At 39.8% G+C, this 22366-nt stretch overlaps 1 protein-coding gene across 12 annotated transcripts in view; it reads right to left on the bottom strand.

Annotated features, from left to right (window-relative positions):
• Window positions 1–22366, bottom strand: part of PUM1 (pumilio RNA binding family member 1) — a 178510-nt gene that overhangs the window by 99124 nt on the left and 57020 nt on the right. For all 12 annotated transcript variants that reach the window (XM_043992834.1, XM_043992836.1, XM_043992840.1 and 9 more), the window contains one exon: window positions 18715–18783. In XM_043992834.1, coding sequence (XP_043848769.1) covers window positions 18715–18783 — 69 coding nt within the window. The remainder of the gene's footprint in view (window positions 1–18714; window positions 18784–22366) is intronic.

The following is a 22366-nucleotide window of genomic DNA, read 5'->3' as shown; positions in this document are numbered from 1 at the left end:
TTATTGCTTTAAAAAAATAAAATTGAAAACATAATACGAAATACAACTAAGTCAGTGCCTGAAAATATCTGTCAATAAAAAAACAGCTCATAAAACCAGAAAACACTCTTGTTTCTTAAGCGATTTACACACCAGGAAACCAGTTTTTCCCCAGGTGTGAGATACAATGTGCGCCAAGGGCACAAAGCAAGGAAATGATGGTACAAAATAAAGGCCCATGGAGCAGTCTTGGAAGCAGAGCCTGAAAAGCAGACTGTAAAAGAAGCTGAAAGCCAAGTGAAGGAGGAGCTCAGGGGATAAGCTTGCACTTCTCTCCAGATAAAAGGGAGCAGATGAATACTCTGAAAGAAACAGTAGAGCCAACACAAAAATCCTGCACTTCAGGGACAGTCCCATACAGGAGTTCTACCCACCATGTTTTCAACACTGTGAATCCAAGAATCTTTAGATCATCCTCTCTGAGACTTTCCCATTAAATCAGAAGTAAATTATTTTGAAAAGCTAGTTTTCAATGAGTTAAAGAACCTTTCAAGCATAAATCATACTTTTCCTCATCTTGTCAATATCTTTCCATGGTTAGGAGTCGTAGACATCATTTTAAAATGATGGAACTATTCCAATAAAGCTACAAAAACGTCCATATCCACTGACCCTGAAATCCCATCACTAGGTTTATCCTCCAAGGAGGCCATTGGTAAGAAGTCCCCACAGATAATAAAATATTTGTAGCAGCACTTTTTTGAAATCAAAGAATTGGAAACACAATAGATGTCCACGGATTCAGGAATAATTAAAGAAAATTTGGTACATGAAGGTGTTATTACTGTGGTGTAAAAAATGAATATGATAAATACAGAAAAGCAAGCAGAGCAATGAAAACAACGTGCACAGTGACTATAATTTAAATGGAAAGAACCATTAAAAATATAAGTGAATGCTGGGGGCAGCTAGGTGGCACAGTGGATAAAGCATCGGCCCTGGATTCAGGAAGACCTGAGTTCAAATCTAGCCTCAGACACCTGACACTAGCTGTATGACCTTGGGCAAGTCACTTAATCCTCATTGCCCCACCCCACCCCACCCCCAAAAAAGTGAATGCTGCAAAATCAGACTAAGTAAACATGGCTCAAAGGAGAGGATCTGAGTAAACACCACTACTCCACCCTTTTGCAGAGATGGAAGGCACAAAAGTGTTGGTCATGTGCATATTTTCAAACACTTCCAATGTATTGATAGGTTGTTTTGATTTTTTTCCTCTTTCATTTCTTGCCTTTAAAAAATATCATGTTACATGCATGGAATGACTCTCTGGCCAGGAAAGGGAAGGAGATGGTAAGGGAAATTATGGTATCCTTTTTTTAAAAAAAAGACATACATAAAAACAACGTAAAAAAAAATCATGCATATATAGATCTGCCTTTCCAGTTACATTTTATTTGTGTTAACATTACTATCAACATTTAGAGGGCCTATAAATAAACTTGAAGAGTAAGGAAATCGGGCATATTAAGGGAAGCTATTAGAGATTAGGTATTTGCTATAAATAATCCAAAAAGCAGATAAGCTACATAAGCACAATCAAGAGTTGGTTATACAAGGGGGGAGGGGAGAGTTACTCAAACTAGGCTACAATGAAGACCTAAGAGCATTACCTGGACTTCTACATTTAAAAAAATTAAAACGCACAAATCCTTATCATACCATTAATAGCTTGCCAATTACAAGTTGGTTGGTGTTTTTTTTTTTTTTGACTCACCTAAAATGAGAAGCATGTAGTGGCAGTACTGGGGTACTCAGGAACACCAGAATGGTCAAACTCAACCACAAGAGTAGTAGTGTACCACCTAGTATAGAGGCTTATAATTTTGCAAGTCTGTTGATTATCTCCATCTTATCCTGTAAATAGGTTTGTTTATACATAGCTGTCTCCCCCAGCAGACTTGAGATCCTTGAGAGCTGTGACTGTCCTTTCCTGTTCAATATGATTCCAGTGCCTGACCCACTTTATGACTGACCAATCCCCATTCTTCTGGTCTCCCAGGGCCACAGTTTAAGATCCCTCCTGGCCTCTTCACTCTTTCACTGACCCAGTGAGTTGCCACATCTTACCATTTCTACATTCACACCCAATCTCATAACCAACCTCTTATCTATACTCATAAAACTATGATGTTGGTTTAGGCCTCAGCATCTCTAGCCACCTCTAACCTCCAGAGGCCAGCCTACACACTGCAGCCACAGTACTTTGCACATCTGACCTCATCACTCCTCTACTGAACTAGCTCTAGTGGCTTCCAAATGCATTCAGGATCAAATATCACCTTTTGATCAGCTCTTAAAGCCCTACGCTGCCCCCAGGCCCCAACCTCTCTTTGAAGCCTTACTGGTTCTTCCTACCCCTCCTCTCTCTGCAATCTAACCAAACTGGCTGGTTCTCTCCTTCAAACCCTCCAATACTGACAATCTCGTACTTGGAACTCACAAGCTCCTCATACCTCCCCTTCCTCTAAGTCACAACTGCAGCATGATCTGCTTCAGCAAGCCCTTCCCCAGAGCCCCATTTATTGTTAGTGCCTTCTCACCCAAATGACCTATTTAACAACTGTATTTATTCTCTTGTGCATATACTACTTCTTTTTTTTTAGTGAGGCAACTGGGGTTAAGTGACTTGCCCAAGGTCACACAGCTAGTAAATGTTAAGTGTCTGAGGCTGGATTTGAACTCAGGTACTCCTGACTCCAGGGCCGGTGCTCTATCCACTGCGCCACCTAGCTGCCCCCGTGCATATACTTCTACCTGTACTTGTCTCTCCCAATACAATGTATTTTCTGTAGGGACTGTTCCCTCTTCTGGATCCCCAGGACCTAGCACAGTTGTGGCAGTAGGTACTTACTGCCTGCAAACTAAATTTGCCAACTCCTATTCATTTCTAGTTCTAACTTCTGGAGCCAACTAGACCGAGTCTCATCTCCATCTTCCATATCACAGCCCTATATGGACTTGAAAACAGCTACCAAATGCCCAAGTCCTGCCTCGCTCCTCCCTCCCCACTTGTTTCTTCTCCAAGCTGAACAGTCTAAGTTCCTTTGACTAAGTCTCATTTGACCATCTCCAGGCCCCTAATCATCCTGGTTGTCCTTCTTGGATGTTCTCCAGCTTATCAATGTCCATCCTAAAATAAAGCCCCTAGAACTGAACACAATGCTCCAGGTGTGCTCTGAACAGGGCACCTAACCCTAGACACCAAGCCTCTCACTGAAGCTTAATGATGAAGCTTAACTTCCATAGCAGCATTATCACATGGTACAGAGATGCAGATTGACTTTATGAGTCACTCAAAAGTCCAGATGTTTTTCAGGTGAAATTGCAAGCTAATGCCTCCTCCTTGTAGTTGTGAAGCCGATTTCTGAAGCCAGTGTAACACCTTACATTAATTCCCATTACATTTCATCTAATTAGAGTCAGCCCCAAACTCTAGCCTGTCAATTTCTTTTTGGATTCAGACACTGCCATCTAGCAAACTAGTTATCCCTCCCAATTATGTGTCATCTGAAAAGCTGATTTGTTATCCAGTAATTCAAACACTTAATATGAGTAGTTGGTGCAATTAAATAAAGAGCTAATGCAAAGGGCTATGATTTAGCACTGCTGTCCTTGAAAGTGTTTGGATATCTGACAAAGAAATTTTTAAGGAAAGTTAATGATTTTTCCCCCTACAACTAAAGAGTGCTCACAAACTAAGAGAAATGAAGAAACTTCTAAATAATACAGATGAATTCTCATTACTGGCAAGAAAGTCTGGCCACCAAGATAAAAAATGTCCTCATGAGAGCCTATAGACATCTGATATAACACTTGGAAGGGAAAAGGTTTCTAGTAGAGTACTCCGGGGAATCTGTGTTTGGTCCTGGGCCATTTGCATTCATGACATGGATAAAGTCAAGCAACTGGTGAAGAATCCAATAGCAAAGTTCATGCTACAAAAGGATTTGGGGATAATGTTTATTCTCTAAGACAGAAGGGAAAGGGAGGACAAGCTAGCCATCCTCAATTATTTGAAGGGTTGTCTCCAAAGGCCATTTGGCCCCTGAGGCACCATTAGAGAAAGGTTAGAAACAGCAGGCAGGTAGGGCTTGCCTTGGTGTAAGGAAACCCTTGCCAACAACTAGGGTAATCCACGAGTGGAAAGGAGTTGGAAGTTACTAGGTTCCCCCTCATTCCAGCAAAGACAACATGACCATTTGTCAGGAATATTGCAGAGAGAATTCTTTTTCAGGTATGGGTGGGTATAAATTACCACTGGCATTCTATATGCAAAAAATAGCACCACTTACCTAAAGTCTTTTCTATTACTCCTGCAAGATTCATTTCACTTAGACTGGTACCTTAAGGCACAGGGTTCATAGTGCTATGTTCCAGTATATTTAAAAGAGTTGGGGCAGCTAGGTGGCACAATGGATAGAGTACTGGCCCTGGAGTCAGGAGTACCTGAGTTCAAATCCAGCCTCAGACACTTAACACTTACTAGCTGTGTGATCCTAGGCAAGTCACTTAACCCCAATTGCCTCACTAAAAAAATAAATAAATGAATGAATGAATAAATAAGTTGATGGAAATCATTACAACTTCCAAATTTTAAAATTTCTAATGACAGAAGGCACGTGGCAGGCATTCAATAATATTGGATTAGTCACGAAGTTCTTCCCAGATTTCAACTGCACTCTTTAGTCAGTTTTTATAAAGCACTTACACTGTTTTCTCTTTATTTTCATCTTCTCTTTCATTGGCAGTCTCATTTAAAAATTTTCAGTTACTTCCTGTGCCTCCTAAATAGTTTCAGAATTGTCCAAAACTGAAATAACTGTTGTTTCACAGTTTCCAAACTATTTTTGTACTGCAATTTTCATTCAAATTTCAAAATGTCTCCATTTAGCATGATCAAAATTTTACCTTTTCTTTGCAGCTCAGTAATGTCTTTAAAACTTCATGAATTGTAAGATATCTATAAAGATTATTCCTGAATCTCTCTAGACAGAAATGTCTGTTAAAAGTAAAAGTATTTTTTAACCAACCTTTTCCTCAACTCAGGCTTGAGCCCTGCAATTATTGCAAGAAATGTGAAATCACAGCAAGTTACCTAGTAATCCTCACCTATAGAAAAAGTCATCACCATGAATGTACTACTCTGTACAACATGATGAATGGGAAAGCTCCAGAATGTGCTTCTTTGGGTTCATAGCAAATACCTCCTGAGCACATGCATGTGGCAGACACTATGGGACTTACTGAAACACTAGTTCCTTTATGGCCAGGAGCTTAAGCAAGAAATTCTAGGGGCAGCTAGGTGGCTCAGTGGATAAAGCACTGGCCCTGGATTCAGGAGTACCTGAGTTCAAATCCAGCCTCAGACACTTGACACTTACTAGCTGTGTGACCCTGGGCAAGTCACTTAACCCCCATTGCCCTGCAAAAAAAGAAAAAAAAAAAAGAAATTCTCCTGAAAATCAATTAAAAGAAGAAAAAAGAAACAAGTGGCTGAAAGTCTAGTAGCTAACCCTAAGCAAGGGAAAGCTCAAGTGACTGTGTGTGACATCAGTAAAGGAGGATTTCAAGGAGAGAAGAAAGGACGAGAGAAATAGGGGTAGGATATAAACCAAGGGCCATTACAAGATGGGCCTGACAACATCAGGGCCCCCAGTTTAACATACTGCAAACCACGGCATCCACTCTGACTCTTCAACTTCTCTCCCGTGTTACCTCACATCAGTAGCCTGTAGATTCTCATCCTATAATCTCTTTAGCTAAAATCTGAAAGAAACCAGGAGGAGAAGAGGAGGGAGTACATTCCAGGCATGGGGGGTACCCGGGGAAAAGTCCAGAAGGGGAGCTGGAGTGTCAGAATTCCAATCTGCGGCCTCCTTCCCATTCCCCCTGTTGCTTCACCTAGCATAGACCCTCATCATTAAATGCCTAAATTATTTCAATTAACTCCTAAATCTAACTCCTTCCCTCCAAACCATCCATTGCTGGCTTAGTCTTCCTAATGCAAGGGATAGCCAAAACATTTGCAGATGTTACCAGCAAAAATATACTGCTCTCATACCTTTATAATCTTTTCCCCAGTTATTTTCCTCGATACACTTTATATTACAAAGAAATTGGACTCTACTTTCCAAAACTCTTGCTTTTCTTGCCTATTCCTGAAATGCCCTCTCCTTCCCTCCTCTACTTAATTTCTATCTATTCACTGATGATTCATAGTAATTGGCTGCTCCACAAGTCTTCCTTATTTCCACCCTTCATTCAGTATTCAGAACTTCCCACTAAGAAACTGGACACTCGAGCTCCCCACTGAGTGGGTTTTCACCAGTTGCCGCCCACACCTGGAATCTTCTCCCTCTTTCATCTCCTTTCTACTTGCTACAAGAAGCCTTCATGCATCCTCCTTAATTAATGCTGGTGTCTTCCGGAGATTATCTACCATTGATCCTATCTATAACTTATTTGCATGTGGTTGCTTGCTCACAGTCTCCCCCCATCAGAAGATAATTCCTTGAGGGCAGACTTTTACCTTTCTTAGTATCCTCAGAGCTTAACACAGAGCTCTGTACACAGGTGCTTAATAAATGCTTGTTGTTTTGAGACTTCTTGTATCACTTTATTCCATGCCCTACTTACATGAAATATAAGTTATTCTCATTCTCTCTGAAAGACTATAAATGTCACAATGGCAGGAACACAGGAGAGCCTTAACGTTTGTTATAAATGTAAGTGTAGATCAGATGAAGAAGCAGGAATAAGTACAACTGTAGAAGCTGTGGCCTGACTGGAGCAGAGAGGTGGAAGTGACCAGAAAGGGTTGAAAAGAACAAAACTATAGCCACTGATTAAAATGCCTTGAAGGACAGCTTCAAGAGGCTGGGCTTAATCAGCAGACTCCCAGGAATTTAGGGCTGGGAGACTCCTTGGAGCACAGTATCTAATCTAGCCTGCTCCAGACCACCCACTGTCTATATCCAGGTGTCAAGAGGAGCTCTGGGAGGCCCCACTTCCCAGTGACCTCTCGGTCAACATTCTCATTCTGCCTTCTTCCCCCAGCCCAGGCAGAAACCCTACAGGAAGGAAGCCAGGCTCCCTACTCCACCCCAGCGCCCAAGCCTCAATTGATCCCTGAGTTCTCACTGTGCACAGCCCACTAAAAGCATTCCAGTAGAATGGTTAGCCAGCCAGGTTGCCATTTATCTCTTCCAGGCCCCCAGGTCTTACAAAGGAGCCAACTTGCCTTCTGATCTGCACTAGAGCTGAACCCTTCCTGTGTGTTAGAATGGAAACTCCCTGAGAACAGGGGGATTGAGCTTTTCATCTGCATCCTCAGCACAGGAAGTAAGCACTTGATACTTTTTTTCATACATTCATTCACGCCTGAGTCTCCACTACAATATACCCAGTACTGGTCATTTGGGTTCTACTTTAAAAACTTCCACATGGAGAAGCACATTCCACTTTTTTCTGACATCAAACAGGGGCAACTAGGTGGCACAGTGGATAGAGCACTGGCCCTGGAGTCAGAAGAAATTGATCTCAAATTTGAATTCAGACACTTACTAGCTGTGTGACCCTAGGCAAGTCACATAATCCCAGTTGCCTTAAATATCCAGAGCCATCTCCACTGTCCCGATATATATTTTGCCACTGGATCCAGATGGCTCTGGAAAGGAGTGAGGTTGGTGACTTTGCACAGCCCTCCCTCACTTAAACCCAATTCAGTGCAGTCAGTCATACTCCCCCTGACCTGTTTGTAGGACAAAGGTCTCAGATCCCCATCTCCCCCTCAGGTTAGCAAGATCACATGGTTCAAGGAGCCCTGGTCTCAAAAGGTCTGCTCCAGAGTTGTGTCCATATAAGTAAGTATAAGGTCCACTCCTGAGTCATGCCCATACAAGGAAGAGGGGTGGGAATACTGGGTTCCGATTAGCTAGTTTTTTGTGCGTAGATTGGTAACCCCACCAGTGATGAAAAAGGGGAAAGTCCATTCATGTTAGGGACTAGGGTATAAAACAGGGCCTGCGAGCCCCCTTTCTGGGCACCCACTAGCTGCACACTAGGGTGCCTCCTTCTCATGAGAAGAAAATAAAGCCTTTGCTGAGTTCCTGAGAATTATTGAGAAGAGGATGGATTTTTCCCTCACAAGGGGAGAGCTAGGTGGCCCAGTGGATAAAGCACCAGCACTGGATTCAGGAGGACCTGAGTTCAAATCCAGCCTGAGACACTTGATACTTACTAGCTGTGTGACCCTGGACAAGTCACTTAACCCTCATTCCCTCCACACCCCCCTCCAAAAAAGATAACATCAAACAATTCATGGCTCCTAGTTTTACCATCTGGAAAAAAATAGAAGACAAATCCTTCTTCCATAAGACATCCCTTCAAATGCTTGAACATAAACTGAGTTCTAATGCTCCCAGGAGTTCTTTGCCAAGTCAATTATAGTCTGAGGATTATCAAACATGAAGTTCAATTGTTTCTTATTCTTCCCTATCTAATCTGGGAGAATCAGGTTTAGACCATCTTACACCATAAAAATAAAAAAACAGAAAATGGATATATAACCTAAAGTTTTCATATTCAGATCACATCATTTAAAAAAAAAGATGAGAACCATGTCAGAACTTTCACAACTAAGGCTAAATGGAGAATTCTTATCCAAACAAGTGATGGAGGTATCAGGAGAGACATTCATTTTATTTATATGAAACTAAAAGACTTTTCCATGAATAAAATCTATGCAACCAGGATAAGGAAAGTTTACAACTGGAAAAAAAAATTTTGCATCAACTATCTCTGATAAGCATTCCATGCATGCATGCATGCATGCATACATACATACATACATACATACATACATACATACATACATACATACATACATACAACTGTCATTCCCCAAAAAGCTAGTAGAATATGAATAAACAGTTCTGGAAAGGACTGTAAATACTAGTACAAAGCCTTAGATTGCTGAGAGACATCAGGAGCAAATCGACCCTCCTAAGAATTCTAAGAAATTGGGAAGCAAAGCTATTCTTGAGCAAATGTTTCAGGACAAACTCAACCTAGAAGGCAATTTTTTCAAAAAAGGTTCTTGAAAGAGTAACCAATTAACAATTCATGAACACAAGGGGGGGGGGGGAGAAATATTCATACCAACAGAATAATCATTTGAAAGCAAAACTGCCAAAATAATTGTCTCTGCATTCATTCATAATATCCTTTGACTTACAAGGAAAATCAGGCAATAAACATTCTGTATGTATTTTTGTTAAGAGGGGGGGGGGGGCAGCTAGGTGGCAGCTAGGTGGCACAGTAGATAGAGCACTGGCCTTGGAATCAGGAGTACCCGAGTTCAAATCCGGCCTCAGACACTTAACACTTACTAGCTGTGTGACCCTGGCAAGTCACTTAACCCCAACTGCCTCACCAAAAAAAAAAAAAAAAAAAAAAAAAAGAATGAAGGGGAAACATACTACATAAGTGATTTCTAAAGAGGCCTTGATGGAAGGTTTTTTTTTTCCCCTAATTCACACTGCAAAAATCCCACACAATGGAAAACTGATTCCCAACAGCAATGAAACTCCCTAGAGTATGGCAGTAGAAATCTATTTTTAAAAAAATAAGGGGGTGGGGAGATCGGGTGACACTTGAACCTCATTCTCATCTGAAATAGTAAAAAGAGGGAACACAAACACACATTCGCATTCTCTCCAATACACATGAGCACATGTGTGCACACACACACAAGGTGATAAAAATACTTTCCACTCAACAGAGAAAGAGGAGAGACAGGCAAACAGGGAGAGGGAAGAACAGGAGGGAAGGGAAAATAAAGGAAGAATTAGTCTCAAGCAAAAAAAACAAACAAAAAAACCCCTCAAACTAAGGATGCACAAAAATACTGATAGTCACTCTTTCTCTAGTGGGAAAGTGCTGGAAGCTAAAGGGGTGCCTATCAATTAGGGAATGGCTATACAAGCTGTGGTATGTACACATGATGGGTGTGATACTGCTATGTTTGAGGAATGATGAAGGGATGGTTTCTGAAAAACAGAGGACAAGTAGTCCAAGGTGAACAGAGCAATATATGCAATGACAATATCTAAAGACAAAGAACTCTGAAAGCCATAGGAATGCTGAGCAATACGATGACCATGACCAAGTACAAATGCAGAGGACTTGGGATAAAACCTGGTCCGCACCTCCCCTGGTGACTTTTAAAAGCCATTCACGTGGCTGTCCCTTTCCCAGCTTCTTAAACCTTAGTGCCCTCCACTTCCTCTTCAATCCAGGGACACCAGCCTTCAGGCTGTTCTTTGAACAAGACCCCCCATCTCCCGACTATCCTCCCCCTCTCTGCTCCTGACTTCTCTGGCTTCCTTCAAGTCTCAGTTAACATCAACAAGCTTACCCTAGAGACCTGAGTGATCAGAGCATCACTCCTGTGTAAGTGCGGTAAGTACGTCACTCCTCAGAGGTCAGTCTTATTTCCTGGGATAAGACACAAGACAACTACTAGCTGAACTGTGAGGATGGCACTACAGAAAGGTGAGTTATTGCCTCCTAGGGTTGTGATTAGGAAAGTACCCTGAAAAGCAAATTTTACTACTATTGCAAAACCTAAAATCACTGACAAAAGATTGGTGAGCACAACGCAGCACCTATTTTATCTACTAATAATGCTGGGCTGTTGTCAGTCATCTTGACTCTTATCTTGCCCATGAACTTCAATGATTCTGGAGGAGGGAGTGAGGCTGATTGTTGATTTTGCACAGCTTTTGCCTCACATGAATCAAATTCACTTGAAAATCAAGATCACAGGGACAGCTAGGTGGAGCATTGGATAGAGCACCGGCTCTGGTTTCAGGAGGACTTAAGTTCAAATCCAACCTCAGACACGACACCTACTGGCTGTGTGACCCTGGACAAGTCACTTAACCCTCAATGCCCTGCCCTCCCCCCAAAAAAAAAGGGAAAGAGGGGAAAAGAAGAAAATTTTTAAAATCAAGCCATCACCCTAGTGACACCTTCAGTAGTGTTCAAGAATGGAGGATTGGGGCAGCTAGGTGGCGCAGTGGATAAAGCACCAGCCCTGGATTCAGGAGTACCCAAGTTCAAATCCGGCCTCAGACACTTGACACATACTAGCTGTGTGACCCTGGGCAAGTCACTTAACCCCCATTGCCCCGCAAAAAAAAAAAAAAAAAAAAAAAAGAATGGAGGATGAACAGTAATAACAATACTGCTAAATGGTCTCCTTTTCATCAAGGCCACAGCTGACTTTACATGTAGTCAACAGACTAGTTTTTGTAATGGTTTTCTCATTTCTTACTAATTCTTACTAAAGAATAACAAGAAGCAATCACACATAAACCACTGCTCAATACAAGCTTAGACATGCGACATAAGAAAAGGAATTCCATCCCAGCAGGTGGCCAACAAACAAGCATGAGTCACTAATCTGTTTATAACACAATCCTATTAAATCAAAAATCCTATATACAAAAACTTGTCAGTTTACATAGATCAAAGTTTCTTAATCTTTATTGTTATAGACTGCTTGAGTAGTCTATGAAGCCTACAGACCAAACCCTAAAATGGGGCAGAGAAGGCAGTGTGTGTATATGTGTGTGCATGTATGCATGTATGTATGTATGTTTATATATATACATATATATACATACATATACATCTATCTATACACACACACATTTATAATTGGAAAAAATGCTGAAATTTCAGTAAGTGAAAATAAAGATGTCATTCTCCCCCCATCCAAGTTCAAAAAGCTTCTGAAATCTATCCATGCACACATAAACACCTCTTGAGTCCCTGGACCCCAGATTAAGAATCCTTGATTTAAATCAATCTCCATAATTGAGTCAAAATTATCTTGGTATTTATCATTTAAGCCATTACAACACAATGAAAGGAAAATTCTAAGATAAACGATTTTGGGGACAACAGGAAAGTTACTTAACGTCAATTTATTAGTAAACTGGGGGTTAGTTATAATGTTACTACCTACCTACTTACCTACCTGACTTTTTCAAGCCTTAAAAGCAATACTACACAAGTAAGCACTGTTTCTAACACAAAAGCTGCAGATGAAAGATGTGGTCATTAGGAAAGTAAAGGAGAAATTAAAATGAGCAGCAATGGGAGTGAGGGTGGGGCGACTGAGAGTCCTAACCTGAAGTGTGACACTACTCAGCAGCCTCTTTTTCATTGGCCCCCCCCTTTTTTTTGCAGAGCAATTGGGGTTAAGTGACTTGCCCAGGGTCACACAGCTAGTAAGTGACAAGCGTCTGAGGCCGGATTTGAACTCAGGTACTCCTGAATCCAGGGCTGGTGCTGCCCCCTATTCATTTGTCTTTACATATATAGCAGGCTCACCAGCCCTCGCCCTTCCTCCTTCCCTCCCCAGAGGGCACTCATCTCTACCTCTAGAGGCCCTCTCTTCCTTTAGGGCACAACCCAAGCACCATCCTCAGTATGGACCCTTTCTCACTTCTCCATAACTAGGCCTCCCAAACCTAGCATTTAACTGATTTTGCACATATTGTGTTCATTTATTTTCTATTTTTGCTCAGTCAGATTTTTCCTACATTTGGCACCTCGATCAGAAGGCAAGCTTCTATTGGCTAATAGGACAGAAGACAAAATGACTAATATTGGAGGGGATGTGGGGAAGATAAGACATTAATGCACTGTTGGCAGAATAGTGAATTGATTCAACCATTTTGTAGAGCAAAGTGGAACTATGCCCGAAGGGCTATAAAACCATATATACTCTTTGACCTAGCAATATCACAACTAGGTCAGTACCCAAAAAGAGATTAAAAGGGGGGGCAGCTAGGTGGTGCAGTGGATAAAGCACTGGCACTGGATTCAGGAGATCCTGAGTTCAAATCCGGTCTCAGACACTTGACACTTACTAGCTGTGTGACCTTGGGCAAGTCACTTAACCCTCATTGCCCCGAAAAACAAACAAATAACAACAACAAAAGAAATTAAAAAACAAAATGGGAAGGGGCCCATATGTACAAAAATATTTATAGCAGCTTTTTTCTGGTGGCAAAGAACTGGAAATTGAAGGGAGTCTCATCAACTGGGGAATGGCTAAATAAACTGTAGGATGTGATTATGATAAAAAACTACTGTGCTATAAGAAATGATGAGCAGGATGCTCTCAGAAAAACCTGGAGAGACTAACATGAACTGATGCAAAGTGAAATGTACTGTGTACAAAGTAACAGCAATATTGTATGATCAGCTGTGAATGACTTAACTATTCTCAACAATACAATGATCCAAGAAAACTCTGAAAGACTTATGAAGAAAAATGCTGTCCATCCCCAGAAAAAGAATTAATATAGAATCTAAATATAGATTGAAGCTTAACTCTTTTTTTAACTTTATTTTTTCTTGAGGTTTTATTTTACTTTTTGTCTGTTTTCTTTTACAACATCACTAATATGGAAATGTTTTGCATGACTACACATGTATATTGCTTGCCTTGTCAATAGGGGGAGGGAATTTGGAACCCAAAGTTTTCAAAATGAAGGTTAAAAATTGTTTTCACATGTAATTGGGAGAAAATAAAATGCTAATTTTTTTAAAAGGCAAACTTCTTTAAAAATAAATAAATAATGAATAAAAATTTACAAATAAAAGGCAAATTTCTAGTGAAAAGGGGCTGCTTCCTTCTTGGTACCTTTACCCCAGGGCCTTACAGTACACCACACATGGCTTAATAAATACTTGATATATTGGGGGGGGGGGGTGGCAGTGGCAAATCTCCTTTAGAGAATATCTGCCATCTGCCTCTCTCCCTCCAGTATTCCTCCCTCCCACTCTCCAAAAAACGACCTTAACCAAAGGCCAAAAATTAGGCAGTTCTGGCTTACCTTGTAAACTACAAAAAAATAAAAAAATAAAAAAGTCACTGGCTCTGGATTCAGAAGGACATGAGTTCAAATCCGACCTCAGACACTTGACACCTATAAGCTGTGTGACCCTAGGCAAGTCACTTAACTTTCATTGCCCCACCCATTAAAACAAAAAAAAAGAAGGTGGTTTGCTGGTTTTAAATGTCATGTTTATATCTTGTTTTAAGGTTTACAAAACACATTCATTTTAAGAGCTTTGTGCAACTACCATCTCATGATTTGAGAAAAAGTTTTGTCTAAAGTCAAATATTCCAACATTTCCCAAAACAGAGAATCATCCCAAATGATGGATAAAAGGAAGACACTCCAACTGAGATGAGTGCCTAAGCACAGATCAGGGAGACCTGAGCAGCATGCTTCCCAAGCTAGGAACATATATCTTCATCAAAAAGGCAGAAAATAACAAAACAAAAAAAAAAAATCAGGTCTTCAAGTCAAATGTCACTCTCCCCAAAATGGGCCAGTTAACATAGCAAACTAATTCTTACACACATTTTACCCTATCCCAACACTTGTATTAATTGTAATTCTACTCTAATCAAAAACATTTCACTAAAACCTAACCTGACCATCTCCCATGATCAACTGCTATGTATGTATACATAGGAAGAAACCCAAGAAAAAGCAACGTCCAGAAAGCTCAGAGACGGTTCAGAGGGCGCTTAAGTGGGAAAATGTTGTCTAGGGGCCGAAAAGGATGAATTTTGGAGATACAAAACAAATGCTTATAGCAGCTCTTTTAGTGGTGGCAAAGGGATATCTATCAATTGGCTAAACACACTGTGGTATACTGATTGTGATGGAATACTGTTGTACTATAAGAAATGATGAGCAGGATGATTTCAGAAAAACCTGGAAAGACTTAAATGAACTGATGCAAAGTGAAATGAGCAGAACCAGGAGAACATTATATCTAGTAAAAGCAATATTGTACTACTGTAAATGATTTGGCTATTCTCAGCAATTTAATGATTCTCCATTATTGAAGGACTTATGACAGAAATTGCTATCCATCTCTGGAAAAAGAACTAAAGGAGTCTGAATACATATTGAAGCATATTTTTCTTGGATGTTTTTATAAGAGTTTTCTTTCACAACATGACTAATTTGGAAATCGGTATTGCATGACTGCATATGTTTCACATATCAAATTGGGGATGAGGAACTAAAATTAAAAAAAAAAAAAAGAAAAACTTTGGAGAGAGGTGTTCAACTGAATAATAAAGTCAAAAGCCTGATTGCAAGGGACTGAGAAGAGAAGGGAAATAGTTAACAATGAATACAGTAAGTTTTTCCTAGGAACTCGACTATGAAAGAGAAAAGAGATGGCCAGATCTACAGGCAACAGACCAGAGCTAGTAGACAGCATCAGATTTAGTCCTGGGCACTGTGCCTCATTTAATAGCACTTAGGATCACATTAGCTTTCTAGGAAGCCAAAAACCTACCACTGAGTCTTAAACTTTCAGTCCTCTAAACAACTCCTCTACACACACACACACACACACACACACACACACACACACACACACACCTTATCGCACTATTGATATTCGACACTTTCCAAATTTTTTATATCATCTCACTTGAAGTCCATACTGAAAATCTACTTAAGCCCTGATTTTGGTTTTTTGTGTGTGTGTTTAAGTGCTACATGCTTAAAACAGTTTGTAGCCCACTACAAATAGTAACACTTAGTTCCTCATTAGTCTCTAAACCTAAAGACAAACAGGTGCAATTCTGGAGACCAAGTGGAGTGTTTAATTCCTAACCTTTCCATCCCACTTATCTACAAGTTTGCTGGGCAATGGGGGTTAAGGATTCTATATGACTTTATACCAAACTACAAGATGCCCTTTGAAGAAGCAATTAGTGAGCTGGTATGTAGTCTTTGACAAGTAAAATATTAGAAATAAGCAGGCAAAAATGATTTGTTTCTATTTTTCCTTAAAATGTATATTCAAGTCTTATTTTCAAAAATTAGTCTGAGTTAACTTGGAATCCCATGCTCTTCTCTTCAAAACTTTATTGGTAAGGGGCAGCTAGGTGGCACAGTGGATAAAGCACCGGCCCTGGATTCAGGAGGACCTGAGTTCAAATCTGGCCTCAGACACTTGACACTTACTAGCTGTGTGACCCTGGGCAAGTCACTTAACCCCCATTGCCCCGCAAAAAACAAAACAAACAAACAAACAAAAAACACACAAAAAAACAAACTTTATTGGTAGGGGGCAGCTAGTTGGAACAGTGGATGAAGTACCAGCCCTGGATTCAGGAGGACCTGAGTTCAAATCTAGCCTCAGACACTTGACACTTACTAGCTGTGTGACTCTGGGCAAGTCACTTAACCCTCATTGCCTGCCCCCCCCCCACAATACATCCTATTCCCCCAGACTCACCGTCATTAAAAAAAATAAATAAATAACCCTACCTTTCTGAATATAAAGAGAATTGGTGAGAAACTGTTCCCACCAGAAGTAAACAGAAATGGATCAAATTGCAACACTTTTTCCAACTTATCTATGGATGAATATATATGCATCTAACAAAACTTAAATTAGCATGGTATTGAAGAAACTTGAGTTCTAAATTCTTGCCCAAGACAAATGTCTAAAATGATGTCTAAACCTACAGTTTACTCTGTAAGAGATTTCATAATTACTATCTATCAGAATCTTTAATGACTAACACCTACAAATTATTTAGTAAATCTCCCCAAAAAGGCATAAAATACCAATGTATTATATTATACCATTAGTGAATTTCTATTAAAACTCCAGGTACAACTGCTGAACATAATACCCCAAGGAGGTCAAAGAGAAAAATAAAGTCCAATATATATATACACTATTATATTTGTAAAAACACTTTGTAGCAGCAAAGACCTGAAAATAAAATAAATGTTCATCAAGTGGGGAATGACTAAACAAACCATGGTTCATGAATGTAAGACAAAAACAAAAAATGGAAACTGAAAATAGCAACAATAAAATAATCAAAATTGAATGCTGCAAAACTGTATTAACTAACTTAGCTGGAAAGAAAAGATATCAGACAACCAATCCCCTCCCACCCTTTCTTTGAAAATGTTGGAGAGCCACAAGTGTAGAATAATACTGCAAGCAAAGCAAGATTTTTGTGATCTGTTGGTTAGTTTATTATAAAAGTGATTTCAAAACCAGCTAACAATAAAAAAATTATTTAAAAAAAATAAAAACTGAATTCTGTGGAATCATAATAACCAAGCTTAGCCCCAAAGAAGAGCTATGAGAATGCACCTCCCTTCTCTGCAGAAGTGTGGGGGAAGGGGAGGGGGAGGGCGGGTAGAGAACTATCAATATATGGTGCTATGTATACTCTCCGACTTGATTGGTTTTGCTGAACCACTTTCCCCCACCACCACCACCACAACCCTTTTAAATTTTTATTATAAAGGATAACTCTGAAAGGGGGAAAGGGAGAGGAAGAGATATACTGGGAAATGAAATGATGATATACAAACAAAAGATATCAATAAAAATGCATTGGCGGAAAGCCCAATGAAACCAAGAAAACCCAGCATTGTGCAACCAGAAGATCCTAAGTGGTGAGTTAGAAGCAAAAACTAGGCAACTGAGAGTTCTGGAAACCAAATACAAAAGCAAGCAAGAAATTCAGGATCAACATATATATGATCATAAAACTGGAAGAAACCTTACATCTAGTTCAAACTTCTTTTACAGATGAGCAAACTGAGGCCCACAGGTCAAGTATCTCATCCACTGTACACAGCTACATCAGGGCAGTAATTCTGCAGCGCTGGTACAAAAAACACATATGGAAGAAAACATTTGTCCCTGTGTCTATTAAAATGTTAGTGACGACTAGGAAAAGGAAAGATTTGATGTATGATAGGTGGTATTACTTATTGAGAGTGGACAGCCCAAGCCAAGTATTTGCACAAAAGTGATAAAGCAAAAGTATGCTGAGAGAGCCACCAGGGAGAAATCAGCAACCCAACATTTCACAAGTGAAGTTACAGCATCCCCAGCAAGGCCACTCTACCTAGTATTTTACAACTAATTCTTCCTGAAAACAATCAATCAGAAAGCAACTAGAAAAGGAAAAAATCATCTGAAGTACAGCTTAGCCAACACGCATTTACTGATTATGTTGTTCCTTTGTACTGAAATAGACTGGGCTGGAAATTTTTATTTCTTAGAAGTTATTACCGGCTACATCCTGATTCTTAATTACCTAATGGCTTACTCATGGCCTGAGTCCAGATACACTTTCAACAGAAACTCAATTGGAAGTTAAGAATCTAGGACTCAACTTCTCACTCTATTTCAGTTCTGGGTCTCAATAACCTTCAGAAACAGGTTATCATAATTCTCTGATTAGAAAATCTATGCTATTAATGTAAAAATTTCCATCAACTAGAAAAATGAGGCAGATTTAAAGTTTTGCTATTTCTAAGAAATTTGCCCCAAAAATTGCTTACAATGAATCTGTTTATTATGATTGACTATATTCATGTATTTGTCCCTTTTATTTTAAAGGCATTAGACAAGGTGGTGCTCCACCAGCAACTACCTACATTTGTCCCACTGGCATTATAATGGTCACAAAGAGAAGAAAGGACACCCCTCTGAAAGCTATATGAGGCATTTTAGGAAAGACAAGTTCTTTCCTTAAGAACTGGCTCGCTCTTCTTTCATACCAGTTCCACTTACCTCTCCCATAGCTCTTCCCTCAAGAGCAAGTGCTTGAAAATCATGGTTCAGTTCATCCATGGATCGTACCTGTTGTTTTAAAGAGGGAAAACAGACATGTCAGTACCTTGTTTTACAGCCTTGTTACACAAAGTAAAAGATCTTCTATGGTGATCAGGTCTTTACCCACAAAGCCATCATCAAAAAAACTCTGAATCACTAAGCTCAAATTTTCACTCACCTTTTAATCAGAGAGACAAAAATATCCACTGGAAATAGTCTAGAAATCTTTCTCAAGGAAAACCGTAAAGCAAATTTCCCTACATAGAATGTTGTAGGATAACATTAGATCATATCCTAGGGCTAAATACACTGGCAGGGATAAAATGCTAAAGTTTTTTGAATTTACAATTTGATTTCATGATTTCCAAAATTGCATGAACAAAAATACCATCCATTATTTCAGCCATTAACATTCCCTTTTTTCCCATGGTTTTCTAAGTTGTGTTTTCAGGTGAATAGTTCTTAAGTTGGCACACTGCTAGAAGCTGCAAAAGGAGAAAAGGTCCAGCTCAGACAGTCTCCCCCCAGATTCTTCCCATGTCCTCCGGAGTGGTATCCCTGCCACAAGTCTCTCCCCACTGCACTGCAGCCTCCACCCTGTTACCAAAGCACAGATGTGGTCTTGTCACTCCCCTGCTCATAAAACTGCAGTGCCTCCCTAGTGCCAGTAGCAACACCGTGCACTAAACTAGTTTTCTCATCGGTCTCTACACATGATTCCCCTTCCCATAGAGTTGTCTCTGGTCCTCACATGCAGCATTCCATCTTCTGTCTTCCTACCCCTGCATTGCCCATCTCACATGCCTATAATACACTGCATCCTCACCTCTGCTTCAACCAATCCCTCACTTCCAGAAAGAGAGAGAGCTTCCACATTTTGTTCTCCATGAAGTCTTCCACAATCGCCTCAGAACTACCTTGTGTTTCCTTGTATTTATCTGGTATATACTTCCCAGACACCTTTCATCTCCGCCATTAGAATATATGCTCCTACAGGGCTGAGATATTTTCCCTTCCTCATATATATATGTTTTTTTGGCCAGGCAATGAGGGTTAAGTGACTTGCCCAGGGTCACACAGCTAGTAAGTGTCAAGTGTCTGAGGCTGGATTTGAACTCAGGTCCTCCTGAATCCAAGGCCAGTGCTTTATCCACTGCCCCACCTAGCTGCCTCCCCTTCCTTATATTTCTATCCCCAGAACCTAGCACTGTGCTTAGCACATAGTAAACACTAAATAAATGCTTAGTGATTGATGAATGGATTAATTCATTGATTAAAAGGTCAAGACCAACAAAGGAACAGAAAGGCAGCATTTAATAACTCCTCACAGAAATGACCAAGACAAGGAGGGAACTGGAGGCCGCACCTGCCTGAAGAAGAGGTAACTTGAGGAAAAAATAACTGTATTTAAAAACCTGAATAGCTGTTGTGTGGAAGTGGGCCTAGGCTTTGCCCAGCTTGGCACAAGAGAGCAGAAGTAGAAGAGTTTGGGGGGAGGGGGAGATGCACAGATCCTTAGATGGGAGAAAAGAACTGCACAAAGCACCTAGAAAAGCTCAAAAGCCAGTTAAGATCACACCTCTTTGCCACATCTTCCACAGCTCCCATCACAGCTGTGAAAGGTTCTTCATCTGCTTTACTTTTTCAGACTATGATTTTTAATATTCCAGTCCTGCATCATTTGAATTTATTGGGGAAAATAGTGTAAGATATTGGTCTAATTTCTGTCCAACTGCTTCCCAATTTTCCCAGCAGTTGTTATTGAACAGAGTTCTTTCATAAGGATTTTTTGTAGGTTCATTAAATACTAGGTGATGGAGTTCCAGATGAGGTGTCAAAGACTAGATTTTTTTCTGACGTGCTGACCAGTTATGATTTTTTCCCTCTTATTCCTTTTTTTATTTGAAAAAATATTTTTATATGGGATGACTATCTGGGAAGAGGAATGGTAGGATATAGGGAGAAATTCAGGTGATTATATCAATAAAATAGTGTCGAGCAATATCAATTAAAAAACTATTTAAAAAAGAATAAATCCCCTCTTTAACAAGTTAACAGTCAGCCTCCGTTTGATCAGCTTCAGTGATAAGAATTCAATGCCTCATGAGTGAAGCCCATTTCAGTTTTAGTCAGACAATAGAAAGTTCTTCATACTGAACTGAAATTGGTCTTGGTATAATTTTCATCCACTGTTAGTAACCATGGAACCTATGTGACCATGTGATCCAATAGCTCTCTGTGCATTAGGGATCTTTATTCAGCCCCCAAAAGAAGCTTGGGGAGGGGGAAAAGGTAAACAAATGAACACTTACAAGCATAACAGCAGAACCTTTCTGTGTAGAAATAAAGGAATTCTGTAAATGGTGCCAGGAAAAAATAGGATGGGGGAAACAGCAGTAGTAACTGTGAAAAAAAAATTAAAAGCAAGTTTGTCTAATAAAGATCTCATTTCTCAAATATATCGAGAATTGAGTCAAATTTATTAACTTAAGAGCCATTCCCCAATTGATAAATGATCAAAACATAGCAACAGTTTTCAGATGAAATAATCAAAGCTATCTACAGCCATATGGGAAAAAAATATTCTATCTCACTATTGATTGGAAAGATACAAGTCAAAACAATTCTGGTATACTATACGTCATGCCTATTGGATAATAGGATAGCAGAGGAGAATGAAGGGCATTGTAGGGGATGTAATGCACTGTTGATGGAGTTGTAAACGGATTCGACCATTCTGTGGAGCAATTTGGAACTATGGCCAAAGGGTATAAAACCATGCATACTCTTTGTCCTAGCAATACCCCAACTAGGTCAGTATCCAAAAAGAAATTAAAAAACAAAATGGGAAAGAACTCGATATGCACAAAAATATTTATAGCAATTTGTTTCTAGTGGCAAAAAATTGGAAATTATGGATATACCCATCAATTGGGGAATGGCTGAACAAACTGTGGTATGTGATTGTGATGGAACAGTATCGTGCTATAAGAGATGATGAGCAGGATGCTCTCAGAAAAACCTGGAAAGACTTACATGAGCTGATGCAAAGTGAAATGTACTTTGTGCAAAGTAACAGCAATATTCTAAGATGATCAGCTGTGACTGACTTGACTATTCTCAGCAATACAATGTTCCAAGACAACTGTGAAAAATTTATGATGAAAAATGTTATCCATCCACAGAGAAAGAGTTGATGGTGTCTGAATACAGATTGAAACATAATTTTTTTAACTTTATTTTTCTTGAGGATTTTTTGTGGGTTTTTTTTTCACAACATAACTGAAATGAAAATGTTTTGCATGACTGCACATGTATAGCATATACTGAATTACTTGCCTTCATGGGGGAAGGGGTAGGAAGGGAGAGAATTTGGAACACAAAGTTTTAAAGATGGATGTTGAAACTTGTTTTTTGCATATAATTGAGTAAAAATTAAATGCTACATAGACCCCATGAAGGAAGGAAGGAAGGAAGGAATTCTGGTCCCTTCTTAAAGGAGGCAACAGATTCATAATGGTCTTATCACTGATCTCAACCTTGGGCAGACAAAGAGGGCCCATTAGGATCACAGATTTAGAGCTATTCCAGAAAATGAAGCCCCAAAGCA

Source organism: Dromiciops gliroides, chromosome 3 (assembly GCF_019393635.1).
Source record: "Dromiciops gliroides isolate mDroGli1 chromosome 3, mDroGli1.pri, whole genome shotgun sequence".
Lineage (NCBI taxonomy): Eukaryota > Metazoa > Chordata > Mammalia > Microbiotheria > Microbiotheriidae > Dromiciops > Dromiciops gliroides.
Note: the sequence above shows the minus strand (reverse complement) of the source record. Positions and strands in the feature narration are given on the sequence as shown.